At 47.7% G+C, this 20771-nt stretch overlaps 1 protein-coding gene across 2 annotated transcripts in view; it reads left to right on the top strand.

The window, feature by feature from the left end:
* CHST6 (carbohydrate sulfotransferase 6) overlaps nucleotides 1-18545 on the top strand; it is a 44066-nt gene extending 25521 nt beyond the window's left edge. For both annotated transcript variants that reach the window (XM_030863310.2, XM_060288957.1), the window contains exons 3-4: nucleotides 11917-11992; nucleotides 12815-18545. In XM_030863310.2, the coding sequence (XP_030719170.1) occupies nucleotides 12831-14018 (1188 nt within the window). In that variant the 5' untranslated portion in view covers nucleotides 11917-11992; nucleotides 12815-12830 and the 3' untranslated portion in view covers nucleotides 14019-18545. The remainder of the gene's footprint in view (nucleotides 1-11916; nucleotides 11993-12814) is intronic.
* Nucleotides 18546-20771: the final 2226 nt, after the last annotated feature.

The following is a 20771-nucleotide window of genomic DNA, read 5'->3' as shown; positions in this document are numbered from 1 at the left end:
CAAGAGTATTCTGGGTGGTGATAGTAGCATTAACAATGATTTCCCCATATCACCTAATACTCAGTCCACATTAAAATTTCTCTGATTACCTCACAGATATCTTCTTGCACTGGGTTTGTTCGAATCAGAATCCAAACAAGGTCCACATGTTGTCTTTGGCTGTTTTGTGTTTTGAGTTGTTTTCTTCTAAAACAGTCCCTTCCTTTTTTCATTTTATGTCATTGACTTGTAAGAATGATCTACTTTTTAAAAATAAATGAATCAAAATAAGAGATTAAAAAATAAACCAGAGGACACTCCAGACTATCCCTGTATATATAAGAGAGCTCAGTCCACACCTGGGGGAACACAAAGGAATGTGCAAAACATGCACCCTCTACACCCATTCCCTGTGTGTGTTACTGCAGAGAAGAGGTGGGTGCCCCAGACTTTAGGGTACTTCAGCCATCAGGTGCTGTGATTTAGACCAACTTAGGTGCTGTGTAAGGTGTGCTTTGAGAATCCCCAAAGCTCAGAGCCAGGGAAAAGGGATTTATGCGTTGATATCTGCTCATCTGCTCTGAAATGCCCCCGGGGTGGCTCTGAGCCAAGGAGGCTTGAGGCTCCCTTCCCAGACTAATTTGATTTCATTTCCCAATAGATTCTTGCAGGCAGATCTGTTTTCTCCAGCAGCATCCGGGTGTGCAACTGTAGCCTCCCTGCCTCTGGCTGATGCCACACAGCTGCTCCTCGGGGCAGGCGCAGAGACGGCAGATGTGGCCAGGGCTTAGGGCCAGGCACGTCTCCTGCCACAGCCTGGCCCAGCCCACAGCCCTGAGGCTGAGTGTGGGCTGGGGGCCCTTGACCAGCCCCTCAGGTAGTTCCTTCCCATGCCCCTCTCCTCTGGCCACCTGGGTACTCAGGTCTGGTGGGAGATGGTTTGCAGGCACCTCTCTCCCTGCAATGAAAGCTGAAGTAGGCAAACTCCACCCATGCCTCCTTGAACCAGTGAAATAGAACTGATAATTTATGATTGACAAAGTAATAAAAGTCTCTTGGAGACCACCTGGAAAATGCAGCAAAGCAATAACGAGAAAAAAAATTACCTGTAATCTGGCCATAAAAAGATAGCCACTGATATTCAGCATGCATCCTTCTGGATTTCTTTCTATACATAGTCATGACTTTTGTTTTTTAATGACAGCTTTATTGAGATATAATTCACATAATTTAAAGTTCACCCTTTTAAAGTTTCCAATTCACTGGTTTACAGTAGATTCAGTGTTGTGCGTTAATCACCTCAAGGTTCATCCATGTTGTAGCACGTATCAGTATTCATTTTATTGCCAGATAATATTCAATTATATGGGTATACCCCATTTTGTTTATCCATTCGTTGATTGATGGACACGTAGGATGTTTCCACTTTGGGGCTATTATGATTAATGCTGCTGTGAAAGTTCATGAAGAAGTTTTTGTGTGGATATATGTTTTCAGTTCTCTTGGATTTATGGGATTGTAGAGTGGAATCACTGGATCACATGGTAGCTCTATGATTATCTGAGGGACTACCTGTTTTCCACAGCAACTGCATCGTTTTACATTCCCACCAGCAGCATATGAGGGCTCCAGTTCTACCATGTTCTCAGTAACACTTGCTATTATTCGTCTTTTCTCTTATAGTCAACCTAGTGGATGGGTATCTCATTGTAGTTTTTTTTTTTTTTTTTTTTTTTTTGCGGAACGCGGGCCTCTCACTGTTGTGGCCTCTCCCGTTGCGGAGCACAGGCTCCGGACGCGCAGGCTCAGCGGTCATGGCTCACGGGCCCAGCCACTCCATGGCATGTGGGATCTTCCCAGACCGGGGCACAAACCCATGTCCTCTGCGTAGGCAGGCGGACTCTCAAGCACTGCGCCACCAGGGAAGCCCATCCTTTCAGTTTCTTGATGGTGTTCTTTGATGTTCATGTATTTTTAACACAATTGGATGTTTTGTTGTGTTTTTTCCACTTGATATTATATAGTGAAGTGCTCTAAAGTTAGACAGTTGGGGTTCATATTCTGACTTTGCTGCTGTGTGGGTCCTTTAGGCAAGTTCATAAATCTTTCTAAGCCTCAGTTTCCTCTTCTGTAAAATAGGGATGAGCATCAGATGCACTTCATAGGGTTGTTGTGGGGTAATCCTGATTTCATAATCAGAAGATGGGTGGGAAAGGCTTGGCATATAGGAAGCCCTCAACAGGTAGTATTAACTGGTGTTCCATGTTTCCCACTCCACTGTAGACACCCATCTTTCTCCTCCTCTCTCTCCCCTTTTCTCCCTTACTGCTTTTCCCTTGTCTCTTGTTTCTCTTTTCTCTTTCGCTCTTCGTCTCTCCTCCTCTTTCTTGCCCTCCTTGTCAGCCTTCTCCGTAACAGATGTCTTGGCCTCCACTAGAGCTGGTTTGCCTACAGGGATAGCCCTTGACGCCTAGAGTCCACGCATCCCTCATCCGGAATCTCTTTTCTTTAGCCTTTGGGATTCCTGAACAGGGATGGCCTCCAGCTGATGCCAAAATGAGATAGATCTGAGCCAGGGATTTGTACCTAGTATTACCTTTCACTCCCTTAGATTCTGTGCCAGGGCTGGGAGAGGCTGGTGACCAGAGGAGCTGCTGAGTCAAGGGCCGGCAGAGCAGAGCTACAAGTGAGTGCTGCCCGGAGAGCTGGATCCCTGGGCTCCCGCTCGGGCCCTGCTGTGGCAAAGCCTCCCCTGTCCTGTAGCTCAGTGTTCCCATCTGCACATCAGGTAGGACAATAGCACCTTCCTGTGTCTCTCAGGACAAGAATTAGTCAGGGATGGTTAGAAGCTATCAAAACTTTAAGATGCTCAGCAGAAAGAAATACGGGACAAGTGGGGAGTTACTCCCTTTGGATTTGGATAACAGAAGACCTGATATCAATTCAGCAAATATTTATTTTTATTTTGTTTATTTATTTATTTATTTTTGGCTGCGTTGGGTCTTCGTTGCTGCGCATGAGCTTTCTCTAGTTGCGGGGAGCGGGGGCTACTCTTCCGCTGTGGTGCGCGGGCTTCTCATTGTGGTGGCTTCTCTTGTGGCGGAGCACAGGCTCTAGGTGTGCGGGCTCAGTAGTTGTGGCTTGTGGGCTGTAGAGTGCAGACTCAGCAGTTGTGACACACGGGCTTAGTTGCTCCAAGGCATGTGGGATCTTCCTGGACCAGGGCTCAAACCCATGTCCCCTGCGTTGGCAGGCGGATTCTTAACCATTGCGCCACCAGGGAAGCCCCAGCAAATACTTATTAATATCATCGACTCACTCACGCTTTGGGACAATCCCTGACATGACACTTAACTATCTTACCAGATTCTTTTTTTTTTGTTTTTTTTTTCCGGTACGCAGGCCTCTCACTGTTGTGGCCTCTCCCGTTGTGGAGCACAGGCTCCGAACGTGCAGGCTCAGTGGCCATGGCTCACGGGCCCAGCCGCTCCATGGCATGTGGGATCTTCCCGGACCGGGACACAAACCCGTGTCCCCTGCATCAGCAGGTGGACTCTCAACCACCGCTCCACCAGGGAAGCCCCGTCAGGCAGGATTCTTAACTTTTTTTGTAAAGCAATCCAGTGATTTTAGTGTTAGGTTGTTTTTTGTTTGGAAAAAATAAGAGGTTACTTCACAGTCTGCTTCCTGAAATGTGGCGTCAGGGTTAAATAGCTGGGTCATTTTTTTTTTTAATTTTTTTTTTTATTTTTGTGGCTACGGTGGGTCTTCATTGCTGCACACAGGCTTTTCTCTAGTTGCGGTGAGCAGGGGCTACTCTTCGTTGCGGTGCGCGGGCTTCTCATTGTGGTGGCTTCTCTTGTTGCGGAGCACAGGCTCTAGGCACGTGGGCTTCAGTAGTTGTGGCGCATGGGTTCAGTTGCTCCGCGGCATGTGGGATCTTCCCGGACCAGGGCTCGAACCCATGTCCCCTGCATTGGCAGGCAGATTCTTAACCACTGCGCCACCAGGGAAGCCCCTGGATCATTTTTTTTTTAATTGATCCCATTATTTGAAAGCCTTATAGTTTGTAGGCACTGAATTTATGACTATACAGCTAGTGTTTCTGAAAGGACAGGAATTAAAAAGCTGCAGTGACCTCCCACCAGTGCAGGACCAGTTCCATATTCTCCCATGTGCCAATGGGCAACGTGTCTTAGTGGCCTGAATACACAGGATCCCAGCTCTCTACTATGGGAGACCTAATCTTGCTGGTCTTGGATACAAAACAAGGTCTCCAGGCCTTTTGATAAAATTAATTAGCATTTCTCTCTGCCTTATCTTGTTAATTGAGATTTTACAGGCTATCATACTGGCCATTATTATAGAAAGCAGGACAGAGCGCTTTTCCTTCCTCTCAGTCCCTTTTCCTTCCCTCCAAATTACTGTATTTATGGAAACAATATGCTTCAGTAAGTAGGACACTTTCCTCTTTTTTTTTTTTGGCTGCGTGACTTGTGGAATCTTAGTTCCATGACCAGGGGTTGAACCCGGAACCCGGGCCCTCGGTAATGAAAGCACCCAGTCCTAACCACTTCCCTAACCAGGGAAGTCCCGACACTTTCCTCTTCACATACTTCTTACTGAACCAAATCTGTTTCACATTCCTTGAGGCAGGTATTGTTTCTCTAATTATAATTTTACATAAATGATGTTCTATGTATAGTGAGGGCGAGGGAATAAAAGAGGTTTGGGGAAATTCAAGGAGCAGTTCTGGGTAGATTGTATAGAATAGGGCAAGTACAAGTTGAAAATCCTCGGCTGTGGCCCTGTCAGCAGTGTCTAGCTGTGTGAGATCCAGGAAAGCATGTATCACTAGGTTTTGCTTTCTTTAACAGAAAATCTGCAATGAATGGGACTGGGTTCAATGGGATGATTTCTTTCTTTTCTTTTTCTTGAGACACTGTACGTACAGCCCGTTCGGCCTTCCTTCAGATCCTTGAACATGAAATGCTTCTTCTCAGAGCCTTTAGAGATGCTGCTTCAGCTGACTACTCCCAAACCCTTCTCTCTGCCCGTTCCTCACACAGCCCTTCCCATGGTTAATCCCTACTCATCCATCAGCAGGTGCTTCCTAAGGAGAGATTTCCCTACTCGCCCTTAGCTATGGGCTCCCATAGCACTGTCCTTCCCCTCCATTACACTTATTATGCTTGTGGTTAAATGATCACTTGTTTCATGGTGACCTTCTCAGCTAGAAATTAAGCTGAAGGCAGTGGCCACATGTCGATATTTAGTTTCATACTTTGCACATAATAGTCATGTAATAAATGTTTACAGAATGAAGTAGTATATGTAAATACACTAAAGAATTTCATATAAAATTTCAGGACATTTACAGATTTTCCAGTATCTATATACTTTACTTTTTCTTTTAGGTCCTCTATATATATATTTTTCCTTTTTTTTTTAAATTTTGGCCATGCCGAGTCTTAGTTACAGCACGTGGGCTCTTAGTTGCAGCATGCAGACTCTTGGTCGCAGCATGCATGCAGGATCTAGTTCCCCAACCAGGGATCGAACCTGGGCCCCTTGCATTGGGAGCACAGAGTCTTACCCACTGGACCACCAGGGAAGTCCCGTAGGTCCCATGTACTTTAAATTTATTTATTTATTTATTTATTTTTATTGAAGTACAGTTGATTTACAATGTTTCAGGTATACAGCAAAGTGATTCAATTATATATATATTATATATATTCAGTTATATATATATATAGTAGGTTATTATAAGATATTCCCCGTGCTATACAGTAGGTCCTTGTTATTTATCTATTTTATATATAGTTGTGTATATCTGTTAATCCCAAATTCCTAATTTATCCCCCCCCTTCCCCCTGGTAACTGTAAGTTTATTTTCTATGTCTGTGAGTCTATTTCTGTTTTGTAAATAAGTTCATTTGTATCATTTTTTTAGATTCTACATATAAGTGATATCATATGGTATTTGTCTTTCTCTGTCTGACTTACTTAGTATGATAATCTCTAGGCCCATCCATGTTGCTGCAAATAGCATTATTTTATTCTTTTTTATAGCTGGGTAATAGTCCATTGCATATATGTACCACATCTTCTGTATCCATTCATCTGTTGATGAGCATTTAGGTTGCTTCCATGTCTTGGCTAATGTAAATTATGCTGCTGTGAACACTGGGGTGGATGTATCTTTTTGAATTAGAGTTGTTGTCTTTTCGGATATATGCTCAGGAGTGGGACTGCTGGATCATATGGTAGCTCTATATTTAGTTTTTTGAGAAACCTCCATACTGTTCTCCATAGTGGCTGTACCAATTTACATTCCCACCAACAGTGTAGAAGCTTCCGAAAAGGAGAAAACTCCACACCCTCTCCAGCATTTATTATTTGTAGACTTTTTGATGATGGCCATTTTGACTGGTGTAAGGTGATACCTCACTGTAGTTTTGAGCTGCATTTCTCTAATAATTAGTAACGTTGAGCATCTTTTCACGGGCCTGTTGGCAATCTGTATGTCTTCTTTGGAGAAATGTCTATTTTAGGTCTTCTGCCCATTTTTTGATTGGGTTGTTTTTTGTTTTGATATTGAGCTGTTTATACATTTTGGAAATTAATCCCTTGTCAATTGCATTGTTTGCAAATATTTTCTCCCATTCTGTAGGTTGTCTTTTCGTTTGTTTTTTTTTTAACATCTTTATTGGAGTATAATTGCTTTACAATGGTGTGTTAGTTTCTGCTTTATAACAAAGTGAATAAGCTATACATATACATATATCCCCATATCTCCTCCCTCTTGCGTCTCCCTCCTGTCTTTTTGTTTTATGATTTCCTTTGCTGAGCAAAAGCTTTTAAATTCAATTAGGTCCCATTTGTTTATTTTTGCTTTTGCTTGCAATACTCTAGGAGACAGATAAAAAAAATTGCTGCAGTTTACATCAGAGTGTTCTGCATATGTTTTTTTCTAGTTTTTTTTTTATAATTTATTTTTTGGCTGCATTGGGTCTTTGTTGCTGCGCACAGGCTTTCTCTAGTTGCAGCGGGCAGGGGCTACTCTCCGTTGTGGTGGGCAGGGTTCTCATTGCAATGGCTTTCTTGTGGTGGAGCACGGGCTCTGGGCACGCAGGCTTCAGTAGTTGTGGCTCGTGGCCTCCAGAGTGCAGGCTCAGTAGTTGTGGCGCACGGACTTAGTTGCTCCGCGGCATGTGGGATCTTCCCGAACCAGGTATCAAACCCGTGTCCCCTGCATTGGCAGGAGGATTCTTAACCACTGTGCCACCAGGGAAGTCCTTTTCTAGGAGTTTTATAGTATTCAGTGTGACATTTAGGTCTTTAAAACATTTTGAGTTGATTTTTGTATATGGTGTTAGAGGTTTCTTAACTTTTTATTGAAATATACATGCAGATAAGAGCACAGTTCACATAAAAGTGACTTTTCACAAGTTGAACATGCTCATGTACTTAGTACCTCCATCAAGAAACAGGGCATAACCAGCCCCTAGAAGCTCTCTCTGCCCATGCTCCCTTACAGTTCTACCCTCAACCCATCCCACCAAGGGGATCCACTATCTAATCAGAACTCTTGGTTGTAAGTGACAGAAACTCAACTCATGCTGGCTTAAGCAAAAATGGAGTATTTACCCCAACTGAAAAGTACATGGGTGAATCTTGGCACTGCTGGCTCTGGTGCCGTCAGCTTGCTCATGGGCTCCCAGTCTTTCTTTTCTCTGCTCATTTCTCTCCTATATTGGCTTTATACCTAGGCAATTTCCCTCTTCCCTTCAGATCTGCAAAAATCCTGGGATTAGACTTGGGGCTGATGTCCGTTCCTAAGCCAGTCGCTGTGGCAGGGAGATAGTGTGTGGAATATACAGATGAACCAGGCTTGAGACACAGGACTCCCTAAGAACCAGGGGGTGGTGGGTCAGCCCTACCCAAACCACACATGCTTTATGTGGGTGAGGGGTGGTTCCTCAAAGAAAAATCTAGAGGCTGTTACCAAAAGAAAGGGAAATGGGTTCTGAATGAACACAGACAGCCCTGTCCAATGCACCTGTGCAGTACCAAGCCCACACTAGGTACCTGAGAACAGATGCTCCCTTGCAAAAACCCACCATCCCAACCCTCAAGTTGCTCACAGGCAAGAAGGAGAGGCAAAGTGTCACACAGGGCAGAACGGTGTGTGCCTGGAGAGAGGCAGGGATGAGGTGTCTTCAGAGATGCTGAGATGACTTCTGGTGGGACTCAGGGCTGGATACTCACAGTGGAGGGGTAGGAGAGCATGGAGCTTGCTGGAGGAACAGTAGTGATTCCAGATTATCTGAAATATAAGATGCTGGCTAGGAATAATGGGAAGTAAAGTTGGATAGCTGAAGGTTGCTGAGTAGGAGAATGGCATGATCAAATGTGGGGACTTCCCTGGCGGTCCAGTGGTTAAGACCCCACGCTTCCACTGCAAGGGGCATGGGTTCGATCCCGGGTTGGGGAACTAACTGCATGCCAAGCGGCTGGCTGAAAAAAAAAAAAAAAAAAAAGGGATTTATTGTGAAATATCTTTTCCCAGATATTTCACTCCCCTCCCAGGGGAAGCTAATATGGTCACTGTCTTGTATAAACTTCCAGGGATACCTAATGCTTATTCAAGCTCTGTGTATTATTTTGACAAAAGTAAATTTTTTAAATGCTTTATGACAAAAAATCTTCAGTGACTTGAGAAAGGCAACTCTGTAAGGTGGTCCTGGTTATCAGGGTAGGAAGAGGAATTTTATATTCCTTCAGTGGCCTCTTGCACTTTACTCCTACCCGTCTCCCTTGAAATATATAATTAATTTAAACATCATCATCATCACCGTCAAAGACTTTGCGGAAATTGGAGACAGGGCTGCCTCTGAGGTGGGCTTGGGGGGAGGCAAAGGGGACAGAGAACATCACTTCCTGTTGACTGAATGGCCCTTTGCTCTCTGATGTGGGGCTGTGTCTGCCGGAGGATGGGGCCCCTTTTCTAATTTTGACAAATAAAACCTGAGCCCACGACTCCCTCGCCTGTACCTTTCAAATTTTATGCCACCTCTTTGTATCACCTTTTCCAAAAATTAGACATATAATTAATATAGACCCACAAAAAATTAAAAAGAAAAGAATTCATATCAGAGGCAGATGGCCCTTCCAGGATGGGGGACTTCATTGAGCAAAGGCTTAGGAGAGGAGCCACCCAGAGTCCCACGCCTGGGGGTCTGGCACTTGGATTTAAACCCCTGCCCTGCCCATTACCAGCTGTGTATTCATGTCTCTGAGCCCCACTACCTCAATTAAAACAGACAGGGATAGTTTCTACCTCCTAGGGATTTGGGGAGAAGAAAATTCAATCATGAAGATGAAGTACCCATCACAGTGCCTGCCTGACATGTTCTTTGTAACTTGAACCCTGGGGCAGTTGGTGGGTGCGCTGAATATAAGGCATGTTCTCAGAAAACTCCCAGCTGAGACCTGGACTTCTCTGGACACTCTGCGTGGGTAGGATGTTTCCATCCCTTTTCTAGTTCTTGAGTTCCAATCACAGGATCAGATAACAGTTCCCGTATTGTGTGAGTCACTTAAGAAGACCCCTGGCATCCCTGGAGTGCATGTAACAAGCACCTTGGCCTGGGATCAAGATCCTCCTTACCCAGGGGAGGGCAGGGCTGGCTTGGGCAGCTGTGTTTGGGCCCAGGAATCAGGGTCCTGTGTTCTGCAGGGATCTCCCAGGGATGGGAGAGGCCAGCAGTCTATGACAGAAAGTGCCAGGAACTTAGAAGTCCTGGGTTGGGGTCCCAGCTTCCCTGCTGTCTCTCCAAGCCTTGGGCCCTTCGTCTAAAAAACTGAGATCATGATGCCCACCTCAGGGGCCGTTGAGTTAAATCACCTAGCACTTGAGGTAATTTATATCAGCAAATATGTGTTCGAGTTTCCTCCCTCTCCTGCACCCTGTTCTCAGGAAGCACACCCTCGAGGAGAGGAGGTGACGTGTGCAGAGCAGGTGGGTGGCTGCTGTCCTCGTCTTCAATGTGATCCAGGAGTGGGCGAGGTATCCAGGAGGCAGTTCTGGACTCAGCAGGTGACAGAGCTGTTGGGCATCCTCCACCCGATCCTGCAGCCTCCTGATAAGGGGAAGAGGTAGATATGGGCTCTGCTCACGGTTTAGATGCCAGCTTCCCTCAGTGGTGAGGTGGACAGTGAAGGTGGCTTGGTGGGGAGCAAAAGGAAAGAGGAAAGAAACTTCCAGGTCCTTTCCTTCCAGATTGGCTCATCCTTGCGATCATTGCAGGAGCAGCAGTGCAAAGAAGAGAAAACTCTGGGGCCTCGGGGTGTGGGGGCTGGGCTCAGTGTTCCTTTCACTCTGTAGGACACTCTGAGGGACACTTTTTTTAATTATTATTTATTTTAACATCTTTATTAGAGTATAATTGCTTTACAATGGCGTGTCAGTTTCTGCTTTATAACAAAGTGAATCAGTTATACGTATATCCCCGTATCGCTTCCCTCTTGTGTCTCCCTCACACCCTCCCTATCCCACCCCTCTAGGTGGTCACAAACCACCTAGCTGATTCCCTGTGCTATGCGGCTGCTTCCCACTAGCTATCTATTTTACGTTTGGTAGTGTATATATGTCCGTGCCACTCTCTCACTTCATCCCAGCTTACCTTCCCCCTCCCCGTGTCCTCAAGTCCATTCTCTCATCTGCGTCTTTATTCCTGTCCTGCCCCTAGGTTCTTCTGACCATTTTCTTTTTTTTAGATTCCATATATATGTGTTAGCATATGGTATTTGTTTTTCTCTTTCTAACTTATTTCACTCTGTATGACAGTCTCTAGGTCCTTCCACCTCACTACAAATAACTCAGTTTCGTTCCACACTTTGTTTTTAAATTAATTTTTATTGGAGTATAGTTGGTTTACAATGTTGTGTTAGTTTCTGCTGTACAGCAAAGTGAATCAGTTATACGTATACATATATCCACTCTTTTTTAGATTCGATTTCCATATAGGTCACTACAGAATATTGAGTAGAGTTCCCTGTGCTATACAGTAGGTCCTTGTTAGTTATCTACTTTTTTTTTTTTTTTTGCGGTACGCGGGCCTCTCACTGTCGTGGTCTCTCCCGTTGCGAAGCACAGGCTCCGGACTCGCAGGCTCAGCGGCCATGGCTCACGGGCCTAGCCGCTCCGCGGCATGTGGGATCTTCCCGGACCAGAGCACGAACCCGTGTCCCCTGCATTGGCAGGCGGACTCTCAACCACTGCGCCACCAGGGAAGCCCTAGTTATCTACTTTATATATAGTGTGTATACGTCAATCCCAATCTCCCAGTTTATCTCTCCCCCCCCCCGGGAGGGTGACATTCTTAAGATCCACTGAAGGACTCAGGGGTGGTTGGGGGCTACAGGGGGCCTGGGAGAAGCTGGGATTCCAAGCGTAGGTGACCTCAGGGGTCTTATCTGGGTGGGGACTTCCCATGGTTCCTCCTCTCCAGACACAGCTGAACGCTACAACAGTAACACGGGGCGTGCATGGCACTTTACCAAGCCCTTTCCTCGTATGTCTTTGTAGCAGCATCTCTCACAAGAACCCTAAGGTCAAATGTTATCATCCCCGTTTTACAGAGGAAGATATTGAGTCTTGGAGTAGTTAAGTCATTTGCCCCAGGGTTCACAGCTTCTGAGTGGCATCAGAGGAACTCAAACCCAGCAGGAAAGACGGTTATTTCACTCCCATCTGGAAAAATGTATCCAGCTGCCTGCTGGTCTGGGCCCAGCTCCAGCCAGAGGCAGGACAGCTACACTCCCACCCGTGGGGAACTTTCTGTCAGTCTGGGAAAGCAGAGCCCTCCCAGTGTGCAGGGCCATCTCCTCCTGTGGGACTCTGACCCAGCTTCCCTCCTGCTTTCCCAGGCCCTGAAAAACCTCCAGGCATCTCCCATGGATCTGTGACCGAGGTGGGCAGCTCTCCCAGCAGCCCTGGACAGCAGTGAGTAACCTCAGCATGGAAAGGGGTCTGACTCTGCCCTCATCTCTCCCTTTCTCTGTCTCCATCCTACCTCTCCCTTAACTCGTTTCTTCTGCAAAATTACACGAATCCAGAAGGATATCCTCCCTTGGGAATCCTGCAGCACTTCACTCTCCATGGGTGAGAGCAACAGTTGCTGTTCTTTGTCTATATGTTTATTTTTAATAACAAAAGTTGTATCTGCTTGTTTAAAAAGTCAATGCAGAAGCACACTACGTAGAAAGTGGAAGTTTTCAGTTATGAGAAATGCCCCGCCCCTCCATGCTCATCCCAATACTCCAGAACCAGAATTAATCCCCTTTTTACAGAGGGATAAACTGAGTCACAGAGAGATGAAGCGTTTGGTCCAAGATCATAGGCTAGGAAGTGGCGGAGCCAGGGAGGGTTCTGCCAAATCACCCATCAAGCTATTTAGCTAAACTACCTACAACTTTTCCCCTAAAAGGAATTTTAAGTGAAAAGCAGGAATTCTGTTTTAAATATATTTCCCCCTCTGGATAGAAAGAAAAGGGGGCGTGGGGAGAGAAAGAGAGAAAAGGGAAAAAACACTGCCCCATAGTATTGTGCAACTGGCCTTTAGCTCTGTAAAGGCTGGATCATGGCTCATATCTTAAAGTCACATTCCCGGAAGGGCGCCCAACTGAGACGGCCGTGGCCTTGGGAGGCCTCCACAGGTGGGGTGGTCAAGTCCCGGGGCTGCTCCCTGGCAGCACCAGACAGGAGTTGGGGTGTGGGATGGGTGAGCGGGTCGCGGTCCCTGACGGCTGCACTCTCCCTCCGCAGGCCCCCGGCCGGCGGCATGTGGCTGCGGCGCATCTCCAGCACCGCGGTGACCGCGCTCCTGCTGGCGCAGACTGGCCTCCTGCTCTTCCTAGTCTCCCGGCCCAGGCCGCCGTCCCCGGTGGGTGGCGAGGAGAGGGTGCACGTGCTGGTGCTGTCCTCGTGGCGCTCGGGCTCGTCCTTCGTGGGCCAGCTCTTCAGCCAGCACCCCAATGTCTTCTATCTGATGGAGCCTGCGTGGCACGTGTGGGCCGCTTTGTCGCAGGGCAGCGCGGTGGCGCTACACATGGCGGTGCGCGATCTGGTGCGCTCCGTCTTCCTGTGCGACATGGATGTGTTCGACGCCTACCTGCCGTGGCGGCGCAACCTGTCGGACCTCTTCCAGTGGGCGGAGAGCCGCGCGCTGTGCTCGCCGCCCGCCTGCAGCGCCTTCCCGCGCGGCGCCATCAGCAGCGAGGCAGTGTGCAAGCCGCTGTGCGCGCGACGGCCCTTCGGCCTGGCCCAGGAGGCCTGCCGCACCTACAGCCACGTGGTGCTCAAGGAGGTGCGCTTCTTCAACCTGCAGGTGCTCTACCCGCTGCTCAGCGACCCGGCGCTCAACCTGCGCATCGTGCACCTGGTGCGCGACCCGCGGGCTGTGCTGCGCTCGCGCGAGCAGACGGCCAAGGCACTGGCCCGTGACAACGGCATCGTGTTGGGCACCAACGGCAAGTGGGTGGAGGCCGACCCGGACCTGCGTGTGGTGCGCGAGGTGTGCCGCAGCCACGTGCGCATCGCCGAGGCCGCCATGCGCAAGCCACCGCCCTCCCTGCGCGGCCGCTACCGCCTGGTGCGCTTCGAGGACCTGGCACGGGCGCCTCTGCCCGAGATCCGCGCGCTCTACGCCTTCGCAGGCCTGAGCCTCACGCCGCAGCTCGAGGCCTGGATCCACAACATCACCCACGGGGTCGGGCCAGGCGCCCGCCGTGAGGCCTTCAAGACTACGTCCAGGGATGCGCTCAACGTCTCGCAGGCCTGGCGCCACACGCTGCCCTTTGCCAAGATCCGCCGCGTGCAGGAGCTGTGTGCGGGTGCACTGCAGCTGCTGGGCTACCGGCCAGTGTTCTCTGAGGACGAGCAGCGCGACCTCACCCTGGACCTCATGCTGCCGCGCGGCCCGAGCAGCTTTAGCTGGGCATCGTCCACTGCCGAGCACTCCGGGCCGTAGCAGAGGCCCCCAGCTGTGGCTGGCGGTTGCCAGGAGACTCACGCGTGTTGGGGAAGGAGCTGGGGCGCACGAGGCCGGGAGTTTGGGAGGTCCCCCACGTAGGAGGAAAGGACCGAGTCCGCAGACTATGTTTCTTTCTCCCCACTTCTTGTTTTTCCTTTGAATCCTCTTTAGGAGCTAGATTCCCGCCACACACACTCTTCATGGAAAGCAGACTCGTGCCCCCACTTCCTCTGGGCGCAGGGAATAAGTTCAGATGACTTGGCTCCTACTCCAGCACTTTCTTTCCCCTTAAGTCTCTGTTGGGATGCCTCATCCTGCAGCTGAGAAGGCTGTCCCGGCCCTGCCTGGGAGTGGAGGGACACTGTGGTGAGCTGGTCCCTGAAGTCGGTACATCTCCCCCTACGCACACCCCGTGCCTCTGGCACCACACACCACCAAAGCCAGTGCTTTTATATTCACCTGTATCTTCAGTAAGAAATCAGCCAAGGTGCCTCTATCTTGTGGTCTCCCCTTAGTCTCTCTCTACCCCAATCTCCTGGGAGCCCCCATGCCCCCATCACAGAAATAAACATACCCACAGAAATAAACATAATTCACCTGTGTGATACAGATTAGAGTTTACAGCCTGTAAAGTTTGACAAGCAAAACGCAAAAGCGAAGGGACTTGTCCAAGGCCACACGATGAGAAGGAGGACGAAGGGAGGAGGGGGGATTTGCTTCGGGCCCGCAGTGGGGAGGAGAGGGTGAGTCAGGCTTGCAGAGGCCTGTCTCCTGGACGAAGAAGGGTCAGGTGTTCCCATCTTATTTGCTCAAGGGATCAGCCAGCAGCCATGGCTAGGGCCGCAGCTGCGAGGTGAGATGTGGGAAGTGGTGAGCTCTGGGTCCAGGGTGCAGAATCTAGGGAGCCTCCTAGATAAGCCTGGAGGGAGGCAGTGAGGGGGAAAAGTGGAGAGAGAGAAGGCTGGGCAGGCCAGGGCAGCAAGCCAGGCAGAGTGTGTGGCAGAGCAAAAGGTTGGCAGCAAGATCAGTGCCTGGAGGGCAAGTCACGGGGTGAATGTAACTAGATAAAGCTTGCCAGGAGCTTGGAAGAAAAAAGGCTCTGGAGTGGTTGTCTTCCTGTGGTCCTTATGTGCCAGGCCCTGGAGAAGAGCAAAGTACGATTCCTAGCTGCGAGCCACAACACCTGGCTCTAGTGGCAAAGCGTCTTATTAAATGGATGCTGGATTTAAAAAAAGGAGGGGTGGGTAGGGGGATGCCGGATGTGTAGAGGGCTAGTCCTGAGCTCAGGAAATGAAAGCCAGCCATGCTTAAAAAATGTTTAAAAGAAAGGTGGAAGAAAGGTCACAGCACCTCTAGGAAGGACAGGGAAGCAGATTTGAGTCCACACAAATAGAATACCCCAAATCACACTGGGATACAGAGTTGGTCTGGGGACTGACAGTTGCCACCAGAACTCCTGTGCCCATTACCTCTGGAAGTGAGGGAGCTGCCCTCATCATTGCCATCAGTCACTGGAAGGGATCCTGGAGGTCTGGCTTCTGATTCTCAGCCTGGGTGTGGCCTTGGATTGGTGAGACCTGGATCGTAGACCCACATCCTCGCTGCAAAGCAGCAGGTCGAGGGCAATCTGGCACTTTTCATTTCTTTTCTTGCAGGGAGCAGAGGTATACTGACCTTGAAGCTGAAGCTTCAGGATGCCTCAGTTGGGGATCCGTCAAGCTGTAGAAACTTCAGGCCCCATAAAGCCCCCATCTGCCCCTGCTCACAGTAGCATGGAGAAGGTATTTAAAACCCAGAATTTATTAATGGAGACTTTGGCTTAGAAAAACTAAGGTCACATAGCTTAATATATGGGCTGGAACTCAAACTCATATCTTTGACTTCAATACTTATGGTTCTAACAAGGAAACTGAACTGGGGATGCAGCGGAGGACTCCATCACAGGCTTGGAAAGCCAGATCATTACCCAGAGACGTGTGTCTCTGGGTCAGGGAGTGGTCCTGGCATTTTGTTTGTTTCCAGTTTTATTGAGAAAGAATTAACATACATCACTGTATAAGTTTAAGGTGTACAACATGATGGTTTGATTTACATGTATTGTGAAATGATTACAACACTAGGTTTAGTTAACATCAGTCATCTCATTTAGATACAATAAAAAGAAAAGAAAAACAGAATTAAAAAATTTTTAGGGCTTCCCTGGTGGCACAGTGGTTGAGAGTCCGCCTGCCGATGCAGGGGACGCGGGTTCGTGCCCTGGTCCGGGAGGATCCCACGTGCTGAGGAGCGGCTGGGCCTGTAAGCCATGGCCACTGAGCCTACGCATCCGGAGCCTGTGCTCCGCAAACGGGAGAGGCCACAACAGTGAGAGGCCCGCATCTGGCAAAAAAAAAAAAATTTAAGTTTATGACTGTTATAAGAGATGAAGATTTAATACCTCCATCTCACCTCACCTTCTCTCCAAACTTTTATTATACTTTTAATTATATAATTGACCTACAGTACTGCATTAGTTCCAGGTGCACAATATAGTTACTTGATGTTTCTATATGTTACAAAATGATCACCACCATCCTGGCATTTGTCTGCAGACATCTCAAGGACCAGAATGATGAATGGTGGACAGTTGGCTGGGACAGTGGGGCCACTGGGGATAAAAGCAGCCTGCTGGCCCTGCCTGGAAGGAACGCATTGTTAAGTGGAGGAGTCGGCTAGGAAGTCTCCAGCAATGTGGTATGTTCAGGCAAAGAAGGTTGAGCAAGAGGTTCATGGAGCCAGAGGTTAAGAACAGGGAGACACTGATCCCTAGTGGGGTTCAGGAAGGCATTTGGGGTGGGGCTTAGAGGCCAGCCTGATAGTAGCATCCCACAAGTTTCATTTGCCCCTGCTTGGGTCACCGATGACACAATTAACGGCCTTTGTTATGTGACTCATCCGTTCTCACCTGTCTCCCAAGGTTCCATAATAGCGATGACTGGCTCTTGGATGTGGCTCCCTGCATATGGGGCCCTCTGGGCAAGCCTCTGCATGAGCTACAGGGCGCAGCAGGTTCCGAGCAAGCCTCTAGGTGAACCCACATCAGGTTTCAGGACAAAGATAGGCAGTGCCAGTCCAGTGTTTCAATGAGTCAGTCCAGGGCTAAGCCCTGGGGACATAGTCACAGCCCTTGCTCTTGTGGGGAGTGCAGATGTTAAATAAATAGTCCTACAGATAGATATGCATAAGTGTCGCTTGTGCTCTAAGAATAAATAAGAATGGGTAGAGGGTGACCTACTTTAGTATGGAGAGTCAGGAAAACATTTTTGAAAAGGAAACGTTTGGTTTGAATAGATAGGGACTTCCCTGGTGGTCCAGTGGGTAAGACTCCGTGCTCCCAATGCAGGGTGTCTGGGTTCAATCCCTGGTGGGGTAACTAGATCCCACGTGCATGCCGTAACTAAGAAGTCCGCATGCCACAATTAAAGATCCTGTGTGCCACAACTAAGACCCGGCACAGCCTAAATAAATAAATAAATATTTAAAAAAATAGGTAGGTGTTAATTGAGCATAGGATGAAGAGGCAGAGAGAGACTGAGGGATTGGTCTCTTTGGAATCAAGGTTCCTTGGCAAAATAAAAGAATCAGTCCTGGGAATCCAAGCTCATGGGATGGGAGAGGCCCCAGGACGTGACTGAGTTTGTGTGTCTATGGTAAAGAGGACTAGAAGTAGAACTGATGGATCAAAGAGCATCCACATTTTAAATATGGAATTGCCAAATGGAGTACTGACTTACGTTCTCTGGAATGGTGTCAGGAAGGCCCTTGTCACCCTTTTCTATTGACCCCCTCCCCATCATCTGTACAGGGTAAATCATTTTCATTTTTACCTACCTGATGGAATATTATGCAGCAGTAAAATGAAATGAACTATCAAACCATGAAAAGACATTCAGGAGGGAACCTGAGTGAAAGAAGCCAATCTGAAGAAGCTACATTTAGTATGATTCCAACTATATGACATTGTGGAAAAGGCAAAACTATTCAGACAGTAAAAAGATTAGTGGTTGTGAGAAATGGAATATTTCCTGCCATATCAGTAAACAAAGGATGTCACAGCCACCAGCGATTGCAACAGAGCTGGTGAGCCCTGAGGGAACTCAGGAAGGAAAGAATATCTGCCATCTAGCAGCCATCAGACTGCAGCCACTCCCCACGGTGAGCCCTGAGGAAACTCAGGATGTGAAAATACAGGATACTGGCCCCAGATAGCTGAGGTGCATATCAAAGGAATGATTTCAGTGAGCCCAGGCTCTTGCATCTTCCCATACATAGAAAAGCTCTAAATTCCTTAACTTGACATATCTGGTTTCCCAATTAACAGTAATCTTTTGATGCTCCCGACTACCTGCCCCTTGTTGCAAAACTCCTATGTATTCTAGCTCCACTCACCTCCTCGGAGCAGTTTCTCAGAGCTATCTGAAATGCTGTCTCCTGGGTTGCAGTCCTCATTTTGCCCCAAATAAAACTTAACTTGCAGCTCTCACGTTGTGCTTTTTTTTTTTTTTTTTTTGAGGTACGCGGGCCCCTCACTGTTGTGGCCTCTCTCGTTGCGGAGCACAGGCTCCGGACGCGCAGGCCCAGCGGCCATGGCTCACGGGCCCAGCCGCTCCGTGGCACATGGGAGCCTCCTGGACCAGGGCACGAACCCGCGTCCCCTGCATCGGCAGGCGGACTCTCAACCACTGAGCCACCAGGGAAGCCCTGTGCATTTTTTTTAAGTCAACAGTTGCCAGGGGTTGTGGGTGGAGGGGAGGGATAAATAGATGGAGCATAGAGGATTTTTAGGGCAGTGAAAATGCGCTGTATGGTGCTCTAATGATGGGTATATGCCGTGGATGACATGTACATAGAATGATGGATATACATTTGTCCAAACCCATGGAATGTGCAACACCAAAACTGAACTCTAAGGTAAACTATGGACTTTGGCCGATTATGATGTGTCATTGTAGGTTCATCCTTGGTAACAAATGTACCATTCTGGCGGGAGATGTTAATGGAGGACGCTGTGAACTGTGTGAGTGCAGAAGGTATATGAGAAATCTCTGTAGTTCCCTCTCAATTTTGTTGTAAACCCAAAGCTTCTCTAAAAAATAAAGTCTTTAAAAAACAAAACAAAACTAGAGCAAAAGCCTTAGTAGCCTCAGGAGGGTATAGGAATGCTGCTGAAATGGGAGCAGTTGGCCAAGAACACAGAGCCCACCACAGCCCGGACTTTGAATTTTCCCAGGGTGGCAAGGCCTTAGAGCCAGCGGAGTATTTTCTCTCTTGGGGTTAAATCTGGAGAACCTGGTTGGCCATGCAAATCTGGTGCTGTCCTGATCCCAGTCTTCAGATCCTCCACATCTCCATTCATTCATTCAACACACATTATGGATTGAGCCCCAGCCAGTTTTTTTTTTTTTTTTTACTTTTTTTTTTTTTGCGGAACGCGGGTCTCTCACTGTTGTGACCTCTCCTGTTGCAGAGCACAGGCTCCGGACGCGCAGGCCTAGCGGCCATGGCTCATGGGCCCAGCCGCTCCACGGCACGTGGGATCCTCCCGGACCGGGGCACGAACCTGTGTCCCCTGCATCGGCAGGCAGACTCTCAACCACTGCGCCACCAGGAAAGCCCCAACCAGTTTTAAAGGGAAGGATCATGGGGATTAGGAATGTCTGCGTGCAGGGGTGTGAGTTGCAATTTTTAATGGCGTGATCAGTGTAGGTCTCATTGTGAAAGTGACATTTGAGCAAAGTCTTGAAGGAGGTAAAGCAGTTAATTTAGGGATAACTATGGGTAAATTGTACTGTAGAAAGAAATAGGTAATACAAAAATCCTAAGGAGGGAACACATCTGGAATATTGGAAGAACAGCAAGGGGCTACTGAGTCTGGTGTGGTAGGCCAGAGGAAGAATTCTAGGAGATAGGGAGAGAGGGGGTCAGATTATGTACGACCTTGCAGGCCTTGTGAGGACTTTGGCCTTTATTTGGAGTGAGATGAAGGGTGTCCAAAGCCACTTTTGTTCTATGGCCCTCCTTAGTTGAATAAATAAATATAAATATAATGTTATATATATGTGACATAATATATAATATTTATAATGTCATAGATATTAAAAAAAATAGAACAAGTACCCAAAATATTTCATTATCATTTTACTGCCTTTGTTAATATCCTGAATTAGTATATTGTTAGTTTTGCAAGTTTTTGAACTGGATTTAAATTGAATCACAGTGTGGGCTTCTTTTTTCTGCAACTTAGATTTTCCCCTCAAGTTTACATTCCTGGGATTCATCATGTTGTTGCTTGCAGCTTTACGTCATTTCTTTCCACTACTCGATAGTATTTTATTGAAAATAATACAATTTTATTTATCCATCTCAATGAATGCTTGGCTTGTTTTTAGTTATGTACTGTTACAGTGCTACTAGGAACAATCTTGTCTGTATCTCCTCGTATGAATGCTATAGGATATTTACCTGGGAGTGAAATTGCCAGATCATGAACATCTTCATTCAACATTATTCCAGATGGTTATATCTGTTTACACCTCCAGAGTTCCAGCTGCCGTGCAACCTCAGTAACAATCGGATTCTCAGACTTTTAAATATTTGGCTGTTGTGTGGTTGACAAATGATACCTCATTGTGATTCATTTGGTGTTTCACTGATTAATGAGGTTAAGCATGTTTTCCTGGGTTTTTTTGGCCATTTGTATTTCTCTTTGAT

Source organism: Globicephala melas, chromosome 19 (genome assembly GCF_963455315.2).
Source record: "Globicephala melas chromosome 19, mGloMel1.2, whole genome shotgun sequence".
NCBI classification, from domain to species: domain Eukaryota; kingdom Metazoa; phylum Chordata; class Mammalia; order Artiodactyla; family Delphinidae; genus Globicephala; species Globicephala melas.
Note: the sequence above shows the minus strand (reverse complement) of the source record. Positions and strands in the feature narration are given on the sequence as shown.